The 14,333-nt window shown below is 38.7% G+C and overlaps 1 protein-coding gene across 1 annotated transcript in view; it reads left to right on the plus strand.

Moving 5' to 3' along the window:
- Positions 1–4,548: 4,548 nt before the first annotated feature.
- Positions 4,549–14,333, plus strand: part of FMN1 (formin 1) — a 131,892-nt gene continuing 122,107 nt past the window's right edge. Inside the window, 2 exon segments of the mRNA XM_051621526.1 lie at positions 4,549–6,171; positions 8,230–8,347. Coding sequence (XP_051477486.1) covers positions 4,783–6,171; positions 8,230–8,347 — 1,507 coding nt within the window. The 5' untranslated portion in view covers positions 4,549–4,782.

The following is a 14,333-nucleotide window of genomic DNA, read 5'->3' on the forward strand; positions in this document are numbered from 1 at the left end:
CACACTTAACAGTGATCTTCTGTTCCCTGTCTTTGTTACTTGTATGTCTGCTTGTTTGAATCAGGAGATAAGCTAAATCATCTCTTCTATTTGTGCCTCAGAACTACCATTGCTTTGTCACATCATGGGTTTTGTAGGCTGTTTCATACATTTATTGATAAAAGATGCACTCCTTCAAAATAGCAAGCTGGGTTTTTTTAATGTGCTTTCTGGTTTTACAAACATATAACTATTATGATATTTTAAAAAATTATCTAAAGTAGTCCATATCTCAATATCAAGCAGAATTTTGATGAAAACATTAAAAAACACGTTGCATTTATACAGCCCCCTACACCAGGTATGTCTGGTGTCTACTCATTCTGTCATCGTCATGCAATGCTGAATTTTGAGAAGAATTATCGTATCTATGTTTCTGTTGCTACATCTAAACTTAATTACTTACATTTAAAGTTATTATGTTGGTGATAACCAGATATTCAAACAGCAGGAAAATTGCTCACATAATGGTCTATAGGAAGGTAACAAGGCTGAGAATAATGATGAAAATACAGGAATTACGGGTTTCCTTCCATATTCTCTGCCATTCCTATTTTTGAGCATTTAAAGAATTAAAATACTAAGTATAAAAGGAGATAAGCAGCAGAAGAGACAGACAGGAGAGCAGGAGAATGTTAAGGTCATTATCAGTCAGCACAGTTAAGTGTTGGGCTGGGGACAGGGCAGAGGAGTGTGTCAGCTGAGCTTCAGATCAGTTAAAGCCCCCTGAGCCACAACCACGGCCTGCTGCTTCAAGTGGCTCTTCTGAAGCCTGACACAATTCCTGAATATTTTAATCTATTATTTTCAAGAAATTATGCAAAATTTTCCTGGTTTAAAGCTCTTTATGTTAATAAAACTGTAGAAAGTTTGTTTTCCTTACCATTTAGCTACTTGGCTGTTTTATAGAATGTGTCTTTGTGCCCTGTTCACATTTCTCTAATTTGCTATTAAAGTGATCTGAAATGACAATCTGAACAGATACGGTGTCAGGAAGACTTGAGCCCTGCTGTATGATAGTGATAGAAAACAGATTACTGTAGTCTGGCTTATTTTGTGTTTTCTCCAAAGCTAGTTTTAAAACCTACTTTAGGGGAGCTCTCAGCTCAGGAACAGAACTGGAGTTGTGTTCTTCTGTAACTTCTTCTTAGGTGTGACTTCTGTCTGTAAATAAATGTAGGTCAGAAAGGGTGTGGATTATTAAATGTACTTTAAACTGTAACGAATTATTGTCCTTTTGTATAATTAGTCTGCTCACCGCCCTGAAAGTTGCTATGACAGGTTTTAGGGGCTCTTCTGATGCATCAGAGAGTTGTAAGTTTTATTAAGTAAAGAGACTTGTAACATAACTGATTTTTTTTCTAGAGATTTTGGTTTCTTCCTTCAGATGCCATATTACAGCCTGTTCAGACAGACTTGCCTTATGAGATGGATCCACCCAGCATTAAAACACTTCTGCCAACAGACTGGCTTTGTTTCATGTGTGCATCACAATATGATGATCTCCTTCTTGTGTAAAAATATTAAGGGTACAGACCTATGTATGTATTTTACCAAGAAACACAATATTGGGTAAGCAATTTCCAATGCATGTTTCATTATCAGCTATCCAGTCCCTCAACAGGAGACTGTTGACATGATAAACTGGGATGATCATCAGATTGTGAGAAACAAGTCCTTACAAAAGCATTATTTGAGGCTGTGGGTTTATGGACTGCATGGTGAATTTGAGAGGCTGGCTGGCTTCCAGTTTTTGACCCAGTTTTCTCCAGGGGTAGATACACAGACGAGTTCCTTTGTTCATTTTAAGGCTGAAAAAGTTTGACAGTTTCTTCTCACTTCCTAGAGTTTAGGCTTGCAAGATTACCTCTGGTTTAATGAGATATGCTTCTGGAGTTTGAATTACTCAGTGTTCAGATTTTCTAGCATCTCAATACATTGTGTAACTTTGGCCTGACACTCAGAGCACCATCCTTTTCAATACTAAATTGATCAGTCTCACAAATTATGTTGGAATGCTGTTTAGACATGGTTTCTCTGCTTTTAAGTCCACTTTTAAACTAAACTTTTTATTTGTACTATTAAAATCTTAATTAGTGGCTATTTTCAGTAACCTCCTAATGTACAATATTTATAGCACTGTTACAGCTCGGTGACCCTAGATTATTACAGTGTTGTTTTATTCTTAATGTTGGATTTACATTAATATAAACAGATAAATAAATACTTGGGCATAATCTGACTAAGTATGTTTAATTTAGAAGGTACCATGAAGGTGTTCATATAGTTACATTTTTTGTTAGTGACCAATGAAACTTTAACTGAAAAATACTATTTAATATTTATTCATAATAAGTTAACCAACCCCAAATAAATAGATATATCAATAAACAAGCAAGGCATAACCATAGAAATTATCAGGACAATGAACTATTAGTCCTGTGAATGAAGAGAAAAATAGATGTAAATTTAAGTAATTTTAAGAAAACTTTGGCTCAGCAGGTTCACTTTGCCCCAGTAGTTTTGTCATAAAATAAAATTTAGAATTGCTGCAGATTTGCCTTCAAGAAATACTGTCTTAGGGGAAATCACCAGTGCTGAGGTAGCTGCCTTCCATTTGTCTTATTAACCCTGGGATTATAAAACTAGGTTGGCATAGGGAATGATAAACACAGTCTCTTTCCTTATCCTTATGTAGGGCTTCCTTTTGTGATATTAATCTATATTAAACCTAGAAAACCAGGAGAGCCATGACCCATCAGCCATTTCTCTCTTTGGCAGCTGATGATTAAGCAGAATGGAGAAACAGGCCTGGAGATTACTACAGGAAATGGCAGGCAGTAAGACCAAAGTCATTGTTCTGTGTTAAATCACAGATAAAGATGGGAATTATTCCAGTGCCTTTTGTCTATAGGTATGCATGCAACCCTGTAGTTGAAAAGGTGTCTGTAAGATTCACATTACAATCTGATTTTCAGGAAACTTTCTTCCTGCAGTGGATACCAATGACTTGTACTGTTGACTTTATGATCTTTTATAGTATATTGAAAAGGTAAATGCATGCTTTTTGTATGGTCTGCGTTTTCAAACATTAAACCAAATTTCAATGTGTTGGGCTACTTTGTTGCCAGTTGTCTGTAATACTCAGCTTTTCAGTAAATGTTTTTCAGTTACTTGACACATCAGTGTGATCTGCAGCTGATTTCCCTGTGAAGGACAGCTTTCTCCATCTTGCTTGTTTAAGACTACTCATCACAGCTAAATGGCTGACTGTAGAATGACCCTCTAACTTGGGTGCTAAAAAAAAGAATACTATCTTTGAATTTCTAAGGTGCTGATGTGGAAACTTAACTAAACAAACTTCTTAAAGGCCAGGAAATAAAAGGTTACAAATTCCTGCAGATTTGCAGTCTGTGTAGAGAGCAACAAGTCTCTGTAGAAAAGCAACAAAAGTGAAGACTTTTTACTGGAACCTGACCTGTTACTGGTTTTCTGCATATCAAAGGTGCTTAAGAATATTTTGTACTTTCTTTATCTATGTGTTATGAAATATATATATATTACCTGTGGCAGCTTCTGACAACATTGAGTTCTGCAGTCTTCAAGTGTTTTTGCCAGTATTAACTGAAGCAAATCTCACACATACAGCCTTACCGTGGCAATAAATATGGATGAAAGTTATAACATAAGCAGAGATTGTTCTGGTTTGAAATAATCCAAGATGGGGTGCAGTGCAGATGGACAGCCTCCCTGATTTCTAAACAGTTATGGCGTTCCTGAGGCCTGGCTGTTTACCTTGCCCACCCCAACAACTCCTAGTCACTGGGTGTGGCGAGAGCCTGTGATAAGTACCTGTGCACAAGTTCGCAGAAATAGCTGTACAGAGTTAGGACAGTAGTAATATGAAACCAGTCTTGTTGGTTTTTGTTCATGGCCCTGGAGGCTGGAATCTGCATTCCAGATGAGACCTGCAGCAAATCGGAAGAGAGTCTCTTTTTTCCTGCTTTCTGCAGCTTCAAGGGCGCTCAGCCGAGGTGGCTCTGGCCGGCTGGATACCGGGAACCGGGCACAGGCTCCGGGCGGCGGCACTGGAAGCTTCAGGTTCATTACTTCGGGTTCCCATTTGTAGTTTTTATTATATATATATATTTTATGAGTGTGAATTTACAAAAGATCTTTATCGAAGTGGAAAGACTATGCAAAAGAATCCGTCAGGAATTTTCTGCTGAAAGCCACTCACAGCTCGCGTACCGGGATAAGGAAGTGGTAAACTACAAATGCGCCCAGCTCTCTTTGGGAGGCTTGTTTATGTAGCTGCTCTCTGCACTTTTTAGCACGTAGGAAGTTGTGTGCAGCCAGTAGGATTGCAGGAGTCCCAGCAGTAACTATTGGTCGAATTTTCAACCGAGATTAGTGCGCTGGCATATTTGCTGTGACAAAAAGCCCTTTGTGTAAAGGAACAAGTTGCTGACGCCGCTGAGGACTTTTTTTTTTTTACGGTGGGTCTTTTTTGTGCTGCTCCTGAAGTAGATTTGGAGACGTGACGGGGACGCTGCCCGCCGGCGGCAGCGCTGGCAGGGGCGGGTGTCCCGGGCGGGAGGCTGGCAGCTCGGCGGGCCGGCCGGCGCTGCCTCCCGCAGGGCCCGCGCTGAGTCCCGCCTGCTGTCTGCAGGCATGGAGTAAATGGTTGTTTAGCAGTTAGCAGCACTGCTAGAAGCAAACCTGTTCTGTCCTTCACGCAACATGGAAGAAGAAAAAGCCGTGCCTGATGGTAGAGAGCTTTCAGACCTGGACAATACAGCAGAAAGTGAACTTGATCGTTCCACTACATTTTCTGTGAAAACAGTTTTGGGATTTACTACTAAATTTGAATCTACGACTTCCAAAGAAGAAGCAGTGCTTAAAGCATTTCAACCTTTGCACACTAATATAAATACTCCTGCTAACACCTGGCATGAGAGGAATGATAATGATTGTGATGACGACTCAGAAAATCAGCACGGCATGAATAGCACTGGTAGCCACGCTGACCCAATGTCTGGCAGGCAACCTGACCTGGAACTGGAGTTAGCTGAACAGAAAGAATTACTTCTTCACCATTTAAGGTTTTTACAGACGTCTTTGTCTGAATCTGACAATGACAAGGATGCTATTCTCGTGCAAGGTACTTTGGTTCATACAACAAGTGATACAGAATCAGACACGGAGAGTAAGGATCTAGACACTGATGAAAACAAAACAAGCGAAACTGGGCTAAATAATACTGCTTTGTCTGCTGAGGCTTTGGATGATAACAATCAAAATAAGGAAGAGACAGAATCAGAAGGGCACATCAACAGTGATGACACTGCGAGTACAGATGACATTGAGTTACACCCACCCATTTCTAAGTGGCTCGCAAAAGAGTTGGATGGTATTCTAGAACGTAACTCCAATGGAAAAGACAAAATGTTAATGGATGAGCAGTTCAGTCGCTTGCTTGCTGCAGGGGAATGCCCTGAAGAAATTCCAGATGAAGAACAAAGACCTTCAGCTGATAATACTTCGCTCCAAAAAATAGCAGTGGCTGAAAAGACATTCCAGCTGCCCGCTTTCTTTAGTGGACTACGTGTGAGGAAAAAGGGACTAACCACAGAGGATGGGGAAATTGTTACAGAAATTAAACCAAGGGATAATGATTTAGCTCTGCTTAAATTACGACAGCCTGTTAAGAAATCCAGTATTACATCAGGTTTGACCACTAAAAAGAAGTCTGGTGAACTTAAAGCAAGTCCTACTTTCCTGGAACAGCTCTCGCACTTGTTAAACATAGACGTCTCCAAGAATGAAGATAGAACCCAGGGCTCTGGTGAGAGATCCGGGGAGACTGAGGACAGTGATGAAGCTCAAGAGAGCAAAGCCTCCAGCAAAACCGAACCACGATTTTCCTCTGAGGAAATAAAATCAAGCCCTGCTGAATCTGCGCTGGACGTCTTTAAAGCTTTATTCACACGACCTCCCAAAAAAGAAACAACGGCAGATACTTCAGAGCTGGAAGCCATAAAACGCAAAATGAGAACTGAAAAAGAGTCCTTGAAAGCTGTATTTGAAAGGTCAAAATCAAAACCTGGGGATGGACCATCAGACAAATCTGTAGGTTGAATTACTTCTTTCTTCCTAAGATCTGGAAGTAGTTAGGTGAACAAGAATTTCTTTTAAAATTATTGGTGGAGACTTTAGATAAACATGTCAGACTTGTTCTCTTCTTTTTGGAATCTCAGATTTTGGATTCCCAACTGAAGAAATCTTGGGGCTAATTTTCAAAATTCTTGATCATCTGCAGTTGAAGCAGAATTCAGTGGGAACTGGTAATAGTCACAACCTTTCGATTAGAAGTGGGAAATGAAAAAATAGTTTCTTATTTTAATAAATCAACACAAAACAACTGCCCATATGTGAAGTATGGCTTTAAATCAGCTTGGTGCTGTAAATATTTACTGTAGTATTTTTTAATAGACTCTCTCACTTTGTTTTCTTTCATTGAATTATTTATTTTTAAAAGTAATATTTCATTTTACCTTTAGGAGGAATTCTATCATAGGAGAAGATACAATAAGTTATGAATGTTTTTCAACTTTGTCCAAGACATTGATTTGGAAAGTAATTTTTTTCTTGTTTACATCTGGCTTTGCAAATATGATAAGCATTTAACCTTTTTCAAGTATAACTTAGTGGCCAATTTGACTACTAAACTTACAGTTTAATGTAATCGTTTGCAAATTTAATATTCTTATGCATACGGAGATTTATTTAGTATCTTTTTAAAGAAATTTAAATAACAATCTATACCAAGTTTTTATAGAACCATAACCGCAGATAAATGTATTTGAGTGTTATTTGAACTTTTGATTTAAATGTGTAACCCCTTGGGTTAGTATTCCCCCAGCCCAAAATTCTTACAGCTACATCGTTGGCAGATAGAATTAGTCCAGAAGACTGTTCTTGTTGACTAAAGGGAGAATTGTCTGAATGATTAAATTTGCAGGCTCTAAACCTGAAGCTACTTAAGTTCATTTGCTGTGTTGGTTTACTCTCAAACTTTTATATACAATTAAAACTTTTTAAAATCTTGACTGACACCTGGGTAGACCGATAATACCAGTTTGTAGTAATTACCTATGGGGAGGAGAAAAGAGGTACTCGTTGGCCATGGCATGTACAGCAATTGCAGTCTGTGTGTGCCCTTCCCATTCCTGCCTTGCTGCTTCCTGCTTACACTATTCCCTGTGCTGTGCTGGCGTAAGCGTTCGTGTGGCTCACAGCAAACCTGCTGGGGAAGCTGTCATAACACACGGTGAGGAGGAAGCTCAGGAGTCGGCAGGAGTGGCTTTTATAAATCTCTGCTTAACGTCCAGGCCACTACAAATGTAGGTTTTCTCTGGGCAAAACCAGAGTAAGGGAGTCTTGCCTTTCCTTTCTCCTTGCTTGTGTGAGCCATTATTGGGGCCACTTTCGTACATGGTTCTGCTGCAGTTGTGTCTGCACTACTTGTGGTAGCATGTTGCAAATCAGATTACAGAAGTGTCAGAGATGTAAAAAAAAAGCCAAAATATAAATCTCTAAAATAATGCTTGTTTAGTGGGGCTTTATTTTTCTCCGTTTAAGGGGGTATTTTAGCATTCCAGTTGACAGTGCAGTCCCATTAACAGCTGCAGCAACACTTTGATGTGACAGCATTACATGGTGTGTGGACTGAGCAAGCTGCTGGGGGTGGGGCAGCAATTTCATAAACTATCTGCTTCCAGAAAAGTATATGATCAAATGATGTCTTAGGTTAATCCTAGTATTGTTTACTTGTAAGAGAAGCACAGATGGGTCTTTTTACTCTGAAAAAAAAGGTACAGGAAAAAAACCCTAGAGTTCTTAACCACCTCAGTGGTTCACCAAAGGATGGAAAACTTTCCACAACGATGTGAATGATTTCAACAGATTGTTGTATGTCACAGGCATTATGTAATTTTTCTCCTCAAAATGATCTTTCTACACTGTTTTCTTTGTATGCCTTCCAACTGTCAGAGCACTGTTTCAGTTTGTAGAATGAGGCAGGTAACTATTCTGGAGCACACATGTAAAGCTGAGCATGGCAGTTGCTGTTTTGGAATTAATTGATACTGCAGACGTTTATTTTTTTTTCTTGTGTAATATTAACAGCCTGACCTGAGTCCTTCAGAGCAAGATGACAAGACTCCAGGGAGACTCCAGACTGTCTGGCCACCACCCAAAGCAAAGCATGAAGAAGTAAAAGTAGGATTAAAGTACACAGAAGCAGGTAAAACAATGATGTGACACATTTGCAGACATTTGTTTCTGACATTTTTAATCTGGTTTAATACAGAGATGTCGAGAAGGCACAGCATTTTCTTATCTGGAAAAACAGACATCATGTTTTGGATGTGTTGTTTACTGCTACTTGTTAAACATCTTATTTTTAAGTGTAAATGGCAAAATCAGTGTTGAAATCTAAATGATGGCCTGTAGAAATTCATGAGGAAGGAAGTGGGTTTTTTGATAGATTAGTTCATCTATTTCTAATGGGATTCTGTTAAAATAAGTGATAGAGTAGTGAACAAATGGAAACCTGCTTGACTCTAGTCTGGCTGCAAATTTTCTTCAGGTAGTGTTGAGAATATAAACAATATCATTATTATAATTTGTGTATAAACAGAGGTCTACTCATATCTGTTTAGCTAACTTTTATAGCTAGTCATGTATTATTGTCCTACTTAATACTTACATGACATATTTACGGGGGAAAAGATGATTATTGTAGCCATCACAACTCTTGTTTCTAATTTGTATTCTTAAATATAAAGCAGGAAGTCCTTGTTACTCAGAAATTAGTCATGAACTGTGGAATTATCTGAAATACCAAAATTAAAGGCAACAGACCATCTGTTTGTGTAATTGGAGATTTTAGAAAATACAACCTAGAAGGGATCAAGTAGAATTGAAAACCAAACTTGTATACTGCCTTGCTGTGAGAAAGTGAACAGTGTAATACTGAATGACTCTTTCCAGTTCCAGTGGATATCTGTTTGGCCTTGTGTATGAGAAAGCCTAAGCAGGAGTAGTGGATCGACTGCCTTGTGTTGTTCAGTGTACTACTTCTTTCTCTTTCTTCAGATTTCTCTGCCTTAATCTTCTTTTTTTTTTTTTTGTAAAGTGGGCCTGGTACTGGAAGCATACAGGTAGCTAGAAGATTCAGAAAACTTGGTTTTGACAGGAACAACACAGTTCTAATATAGACACAATTGAATTTACAGTGCATCCTATTGGTTTGAGGGTGTAGGAGTCTATCACAAGATGACCAGTACAGGTATTCAGCTATTGATGAGGAGTGCTACAGGCTCTTTCTATTACTCTTAGATTATTTTGATAGGCTGTGTGCTTACCGTATTTAATTTTACCCAAATAATTTTATTTTTTTTTCCCTCTTAATGACTGTAATAATTTGTGGCAGAAACATATGTTGAAATAAAGGAAACTGAATTAACAAAAGCTGCAGATTCTGCTGCTTGTAGAGAAATGAGGTCATGATTTCCTGAAATTTGAATAGGAAGGACAGACTGGCTTATAGCCCATGTAAATTGTTACTTTTTTGTTATTGTGATATTTTGGGTGGCAGTGTCATCAACATGCCGATGGTTATTTTGCTAAGTAAAATTTTTATACAGACCAGATTCTGCAGTTCATTAGTCACTCCAGTGTCTGGCAGAGAGAGGGCTCAGAATGAAAACAAACTTCTGGTGATTTCAGCTTGCGTGAGACAGAAGCGGTGCTTTTAAAGGGAATAGGCAAGGACTGTATTTGCAACATATGTTGACAGTGCAGTGGAGTTACAAGTGTACCTCAGTGATTACCAGGTTTGTGGTTCTTTGAGCTGTTCATGGATGCCCAGAAAGCAGCCGTGGCAGCAAGGACACTGCAAGCAGTTGTAAGTTGGATATAATGGTTCTGTCATGTCTGCTTTTCTGAATACTAGTGACTGTTGGGAAGCACTGCGTTTATGCAGTCTCCTGCAACTGAAGGAAGGTTCTGCTCAGGACTAGTGCTTATAGCATTAAAAGAAACAGTTTTTTTCAGTGTTCCTCTTATTGATGGAGCATGGGGTTTGTGGTTTGGATTTTTGTAGGTTTTGTTTTGTTTTTAGTGAACATGAAAGTGGCAATACTTCTAAATACTTTTATTTTCAGTATCTTCTCTCTGACAGTGGTTGGTACCTTCAAAGGCCATGTGTATGTCAGCATTTCCTTCCCTTCATGCCCTTTCCCATCCAAAATTTCCTCCCAGCTACCAGTACCTTAGGAAACTTCTGTCTACAAAGTGGGCTTTTTAAAAATAGGATATAAAGCAGGTCAGTGGTTGCCATTAAACTGGCTGGTCTCAACCAGTCGCAACCTGAAACCCTGTTTCTTACCCCAATGTCTTGTCCTGACAGCTAAGATAAATTGAAAAATTCTTCATTTTGGAATAGGGTTCCAAAATTGTGTGTAGAAGGATGTTTGTGATTTTAGTCTTCCTCCACTGATGTTCCTGAATAGATGATTATCTGTAACATAAAAAATGCTGAAGTGATTAGTTCTATCTTTCAGTCAACAATTTATGTTAGTGCTTTAATTTCTGTGATTAAGAGTTTCATCTACCAAAACACTAGGAATCTACATACAATAATAATGGGCTGAATTACTAGGTAATATTTATTTAACACAGCTTCACTTTAGATTTAAACAAAATATCTCTTTTCACAAGTGTGATCACATCCAAGGCTAAATCTGTGGATCTGTTTGCACTTCTAACGGGGTGCAAGAATATGTACTTATTTTATGAGGCAGCATAGATTTTTTTCCATTTGTCACAATAATTAATATTTAAAGTAACACTGGAAATTTGAAACTTGGAATGCTTTCTCAAAACTCTGCTCTAAGTCTTTGATTTAATTCCTTCATCACCATGCACTATGGCAGCTAAGGCAGGAAGGCTGGGATATCAAGGGAGAGGATTCCTGACTTTTTGATCTTTTCTCACCTCCTTGCCGTGTTTTTCCTCATTGTTCTTGCTGCCTTGTGGAAGCAAGAAATTCAGGCTTAATTTGGCCGACGCAGCAGACATCACAGTGACTCATGGCAGCTTGGAGGAGCAGCTAACTCCCTCCTGAGGCTCATAGTCTGGCTTGATGTGTGGGAAACCAACTGAAAAGCAAATGGACATAACAAGGAACACGTGTGTCAGGCTGACTAGGCCTGTTAGGAATATTAGTGAAAGAAGTTATTACAAAAATACAACTCTGCAACATGTTCTTTTCATGCCTTTGATAACATCCTGTGTAGTCAGCATTGTCACCCTCAACACCTGGAACTTGAGTTGTAAATTTTCAGTTAAAATAATGATATTATGATATTTTTGGCATATCTTGCATTTTCTTAATCCTTTAATTCCTCAGTTTCCATAGAGCAAGTGACTACATTGTCAGCTGGCTCTGTAATTAGCACAAGATGCTTATGTGGTTTTCTGGAGAAACTGGAACTTCTTTGAAGTGTGTCTGGCTAAAATAGTTGAAGTATAGAAAGTCTGTAGTACATTACACCGTTTATATCATGCAAGACTAGGATAAGGGTATTTTAATTTATAGCTATAGGTGTATTCCATGGAAATATTTTCCGTGTGATCAAAGACATTTCTGTGCTTATTTCTGTGGTCCTTAAGTTCTGTTCTTCTGTTTTCATAAAAAGCTTCTTTTTGTTTTCCCTCAAAAATTCTTAGGGAGGTATCTCCCATTTTTTTAAGCATTAAATCTGATAGAATGGTAGATGTGTCAGTGTCTTCATTTTGTCAGCGGTTCTATTACCCACTACCACTGCCCACCTGAGAAGAGGAATTGGGAAAAGAAAATGAAAACCATGGGTTGAAATTGAAACAGATTTCATAGAATAATACACAGAGGCTAAATCTGTGGACCACTACAGCTCCAGTGAAAATCCGATGGTCACAGCAACCAGGAGAGAAGGATGGGCAGGACCCTTCAGGGAAGGCAACAATTGAGGAAAGAGACCTGTCACCAGCAAACTTTCAAAATTATAGTGAGTGTAATGTTTATGGTATGGAATACTTCTATTGGCCAGCTTGGGTTACCTGCCCTGACTTTCACTCCTCCTATCTTTAGCATCTGACTAACTTGAAACCACTGAAGAGCTTGATCACTATGGAAACCCATGTGCCATGGCTGTCCATGAGATGTCTTATCAACTTTGATCCCACCTAACTGGGTGCTGCAGTCTTTTTAAAAATGCAGCCTTCATGAATAGAAAATTGATACTATGATTCTATCCCAGAAAAACCAGGACAGTCAGCTATTATGTATGGTAAAAATATCTAGCCAGATAGTGAAGACAGAATCACATCTATACAGAGCAAACTCATCTGGGATACTAGATCACGTAAAATCCACATACAATGAGTTCCTCAGCAGCTGCTTATGATTAGATCAGCACTTGCAGTCTCTCACATCCAAGAATAGGATTTTAGACATTACTTCTGCTGCTCATAAAACTAATTATGTATGAAGAACAGTCTCTGCATTAGGGTGGTATAGATATACAGATCCTATAAATCGTATTAAAAAATATGCGCTTTTAGCCATTAGGATCAAAATCATTATTTTAGATGAAATAGAGCAAGTTTAGTCTTTTGCTTAAGCAAAACAGAAATAAAAAGTGATAAGAGAGAAGTATTTGACATTCATGCTGGAGAAAACATGAAAAAAAAAAAAGTTGAAACATTAATCCGTTTAGGGCATTTTTTTCATTTTGTGTTTTCTTCTTAATTCAAGTATCTGTACTTAACATTAAAAAACCCTGTTCTCTCATGGTCTGTCCTTCAAGCTGCAGTGAAGTAATGCTGTCTCTGTGGTGCCACAATTTCCATAAAAACAGTCTGTGATGCTGTAAATAAGAAGGTCAGGAGGTGACTGAGAAAGCTCTTAATGAACAAGAAATGTAAGTAAATGGCAAATGAAATACAAAATAATGGCAGAGGTTTGTTGCCAAATCTCAAATATATTAAAGCCTTTTGTCACCTATGTTCTGGGTTCCCAGCCAGAAAATCACTTTATGGTCATGATGTAAGTGCACAAAATAACCAGCTTATGTGAGAGAAAGAGAGGCACAATGATCTTAAATACATGAAAGACAGTAACAGCATTTCTTATCTTTCTTTAACATAAACTTCCTTTGTGGCCTTGCACAATTTTTGTATGTCTCTAAAAAAGACAAAATACTTGACATTGTTAGTGTCCTGCAGGAAGTTCTTGTAACAATGTGTGACTTCAAGGAAAGTTGTGAGACCTTCCCAAGCTTCAGTTTATTCATCCATAAAGTAGGGATAAGAATCCTGAACTATTTTTTAAGTCAAATTAATTTCCTTTTCTGTTTATAGGCTATTAGCATTCGATAGAGATGCAGAATGGGAAAGAATACTGTCTTGCTAAACTTAAATCTGTCAAAAAAAATTAACACTTACAGTATGGCAATTGTGCCCAAAGCCACATGATAAAATGTTAATGCCTTCCTATTCACTGAGCAATGCTACAGGCTTGGGGAAGTGTGGCTGGAAAGCTGGCTGGCAGAAAAGGACCTGGGGGTTCTAATTGACAAAGGGCTGAATATGAGCCAGCAGTGAGCCCACGTGGCCAAGAAAGCCAATGTCATCCTGGCTTGTATTAGAAATAGTGTGACCAGCAGAAGTAGTGAGGTGATTGTCCCCCTGTACTCAGCACTGGTGAGGCCACACCTGGAGTATTGTGTCCAGTTTTGGGCACCTCAATTCCAGAGAGATATTGAGGTGCTGGAGAAAGTACAGAGGAGAGCAAGGAAGCTGGTGAAGGGCCTAGAGAATAAATCTTTTGAAGAACACTTGAAGGAGCTGGGAATGTTTAGTTTGAAAAAGAGGAGGCTGAGGGGAGACCTCATCAGTCTCTACAACTACCTGAAAGGTCACTGTAGAAAGGTTGGTGCTGGTCTCTTTTCACAGGTAATCAGTGACAGAACAAGAGGGAAAGGCTTCAAGCTGCAACAGGGGAGGTTTAGACTGGACATTAGGAAATTTTTTTCACAGAAAGATTGGTTAGACACTGGAATAAGCTGCTCATGGAGGTTGTTGAGTCACCATCCCTGGATGTGTTTAAGGGTCATTTGGATGTGGTTTTGGTGGATATGGTTTAGGAGAGAACTTTGTAGAGTAGGGATGATGGTTGGACTCAG

This window comes from Apus apus, chromosome 5 (assembly GCF_020740795.1).
Source record: "Apus apus isolate bApuApu2 chromosome 5, bApuApu2.pri.cur, whole genome shotgun sequence".
In the NCBI taxonomy this organism is placed as follows: Eukaryota; Metazoa; Chordata; class Aves; order Apodiformes; family Apodidae; genus Apus; species Apus apus.